The 3250-nt window shown below is 40.8% G+C and overlaps 1 protein-coding gene across 1 annotated transcript; it reads left to right on the forward strand.

Moving 5' to 3' along the window:
• Nucleotides 1-1876: 1876 nt before the first annotated feature.
• Nucleotides 1877-2705, forward strand: Naa11 (N-alpha-acetyltransferase 11, NatA catalytic subunit). The gene has a single exon (XM_020151463.2). The coding sequence runs from the start codon at nt 2016-2018 to the stop codon at nt 2703-2705; it is 690 nt and encodes a 229-aa protein (XP_020007052.2). The 5' UTR covers nt 1877-2015.
• The last annotated feature ends 545 nt before the right edge of the window (nt 2706-3250 follow it).

The raw sequence follows: 3250 nt of genomic DNA on the forward strand, positions 1-3250 counted from the left end.
AAATCTTTAAAATGTGATAATTAAAACACAATAAATGCATGTATGGAAATGTCATGGTAAAACCCATTAATATGTACAATTTATATGGGTTAATATTTATGAATAAATTTTTAATGTTAAAAACATATTAACACAAACATTACTAATCATCATATGTCAACAAAAATAGTGGCTGTTGAAGCTATGTTGCACAAATCACATGGCTCTAGATTACTCTAGCTATTAATGGATATATCCCCATTGGAAAAAGTGTTGACACATATTCTAGACTAGCTAGAGTATATCCATGATGTGTCTGATCATATAAGTACAACAGAATAAGCTTTGGTGTTTGTGTTCCTGGGTCTGCTAGGAAATTGGAAAGATAATACAATATATAGATAATTGTAGGACTTAGACTGTTTATGTGTAAACAGTGTTAATAAAATATGATGTCTTTGCACTATTAGAGAACTACTTCAACCCCTCCTTTATCAAGATGGCATATTTTTTTTAAATATATCTAGAAATAGAACATAGGATGTATGGCAAAAGTAACCCTGTGATGCATTGGAGAAAGATGATTTTTATAAAAAAAATTAAATGGTGCTAAATGAATTGTATATCTGCACAGGGGAAAAAATAGCTAAAGTGCTATGTCACAAAACACACAAAAATAAATACCAAAAGACTGGAAGCATAAACATGAAATGTATAAGAATAATGATCTTAGAAGAAGCCATGCAGGAAACCTCTGTGTCTATGATGTGGGCAAAGATTAAAGAATACAAAAAGCATGCATAAAGTTTAAAAAATGAACAAATTTGACTATTTCAAAATTCATGTTTTGTGTCAAAAATTGCCATTAAGAGAGGAAAAATTAACCAATAGAAAAGAATGATATTCATTATAACTATATCTGACAAGAGATTCCTATCCAGTATATATTTTTGAAAAAAAATTAAATATTAGAGTAAAAAAGACACACGACCAAGTAGGAAAACAAGCAGAAGATTTGAGCAGCTACTTCTCAAAAGAGGACATAGAATAGCCAATAATCCTATTAAAAGTGCTCAACTTCACTAGTCCTCAGGGGAATGCAAAATAAAACCCTAATGTAATACCTCCACCCCCACATAAGAAAGACTAAAATGAAAAGGATGGGAGAATTACCAAATGTTGACGAGAACATGGAAAAATCACTTTGGAAGATTACTTAGCAATATTCCCAAAAACTGAACACCATTACATTCTCTGATCCAGGCCTAGATGCATACATATCAAAAAGACATATTCAAGAATATTCAGCTATATTATTTATACTAGTCTCAAACTGGAAATAACACAAATGGTCAGCAACAGTAGAATGAATATTGTCATGTAATTAGGTGATAGAATATCAAACCAGGAAGAATATAGAGAACCCTAAACCATAATGAGGTGTCAGAAACTCTGATTGGGAAAAAAAAAAAAAAAAGACACTAAAGAAATACATACACTATGATTCCATTTACATAAAATCTTTTAGAGGTCTAGGTGATAATTAATAACTGGATGGCAGAAGAAAGGGGTGTTGAAGGTGGGAAGAAAGAGATTTTCTGGAGTGCAGGCAATGTTCTGGTTCTTCATCTAACTTCTGGTTATACAGATTTGTTCAGTTTGTGAAAATATATCCAGATGAACTCAAAAAGTTAAAACTGAGTAAAAGAATAATGACAGCAATTGGTCAAACAGTACTTTAAACCAAACCATCATAAGCAATGCCTCTCTCTCCCCGCCCCCACACCAGAGTGCACACAGTGCAATGAAGCCAAGACCTCATTGGCTGGGAGCCAGCACGCTTCCGGAAGTGCAGTTCAGCCCCGCCCCTTCCGGTTCCTGGCCTTGCAGCCTTCCCGCCACCGTCTCCTCTCCCTCCTCCGGCCCAGCGGCTTCGGCACCCTGGGTTCAATTACCCAAGACAAACGGTGTTCCTTGTGCCAGCCAACAGCCTCTTTCTGGTTCTCCGCAGTCTGACCGTCTCCCCAGCCGCCATTATGAACATCCGCAATGCTCAGCCAGACGACCTGATGAACATGCAACACTGCAACCTCCTGTGCCTTCCCGAGAACTACCAGATGAAATATTATTTCTACCATGGCCTTTCCTGGCCCCAGCTCTCCTACATTGCTGAGGACGAGGACGGGAAGATTGTGGGCTATGTTCTGGCCAAGATGGAGGAGGACCCTGACGATGTCCCCCATGGGCACATCACCTCTCTGGCCGTGAAGCGCTCCCACCGGCGCCTCGGCCTGGCCCAGAAGCTGATGGACCAGGCCTCACGGGCCATGATCGAGAACTTCAGTGCAAAATATGTGTCCCTGCACGTTAGGAAGAGCAACCGGGCGGCCTTGCACCTCTACTCCAACACCCTCAACTTTCAGGTTAGCGAGGTGGAACCCAAGTACTATGCAGACGGAGAGGATGCTTATGCCATGAAGCGGGATCTCTCGCAGATGGCAGATGAGCTGCGGAGGCAGCTGGAGCTGAAGGAGAAGGGCAGGTATGTGGTGCTGGGCTCCAGGGAGAACCAGGAGACCCAGGGCAACACACGACCTGGTTCCGAAGAGGCCTGTCAGCAGGAGAACGCAGCACCTACCAGTGGTGGCAGTGACAGCAAGGAACCTAGCCATTCCACAAGCCCTGATGTCCAGCACACCTCAGACAACATGGATTCCACCTCCTAGAGCCTGCTTGAGGTATTCTCCCTTTCCTGACTGTCCCTCTCTGCCCTAAATCCCGGCACCAGACCTTGGCCTGCCCCATCCTGTCCTATCCTGCCCCATTCTAGTTCTACTCGATTTCACAGCAAAAACCACCTGGAACCTTGGGGAGGAGTGTAGGGTGGGTTGGATTGGGAGACTCATTGCTCACTCTTGGAAGTTAATAAGACACTAATTCAACTGCTCAGAGCAGACCAACTTCAGTAAAAGAAACAGCAGTTTTCCTGCTTTTAGGGGGATGAGTTGTATTTCAGGGTAACATTGTAGTCGATGAAAGAAATTTCATCTTTACAGAATTCCAGTTAATAAATGAAAATGATAGAATTATAGAATCACAATTTTGCAGCTCTTATGAAATAATGGACCTAGTCAACAATCATCAATAGCTAATACTGTTAGGTAGAAGTTTGTAGCACTTCATAATGATGGATCAGACTGACAACACTTAAAGTCAGTTGTTAATCTTTTATTTTATCTTATTTGCAACATTGGGGTTTGAACACTTGCTA

The sequence above is a fragment of the Castor canadensis genome, chromosome 9 (genome assembly GCF_047511655.1).
Source record: "Castor canadensis chromosome 9, mCasCan1.hap1v2, whole genome shotgun sequence".
Lineage (NCBI taxonomy): Eukaryota > Metazoa > Chordata > Mammalia > Rodentia > Castoridae > Castor > Castor canadensis.

What these genes read in the sequence shown, in the direction of transcription:
- Naa11 (XM_020151463.2), top strand. Translation starts at nt 2,016, where the DNA reads ATGAACATCCGCAATGCTCAGCCAGACGACCTGATGAACATGCAACAC.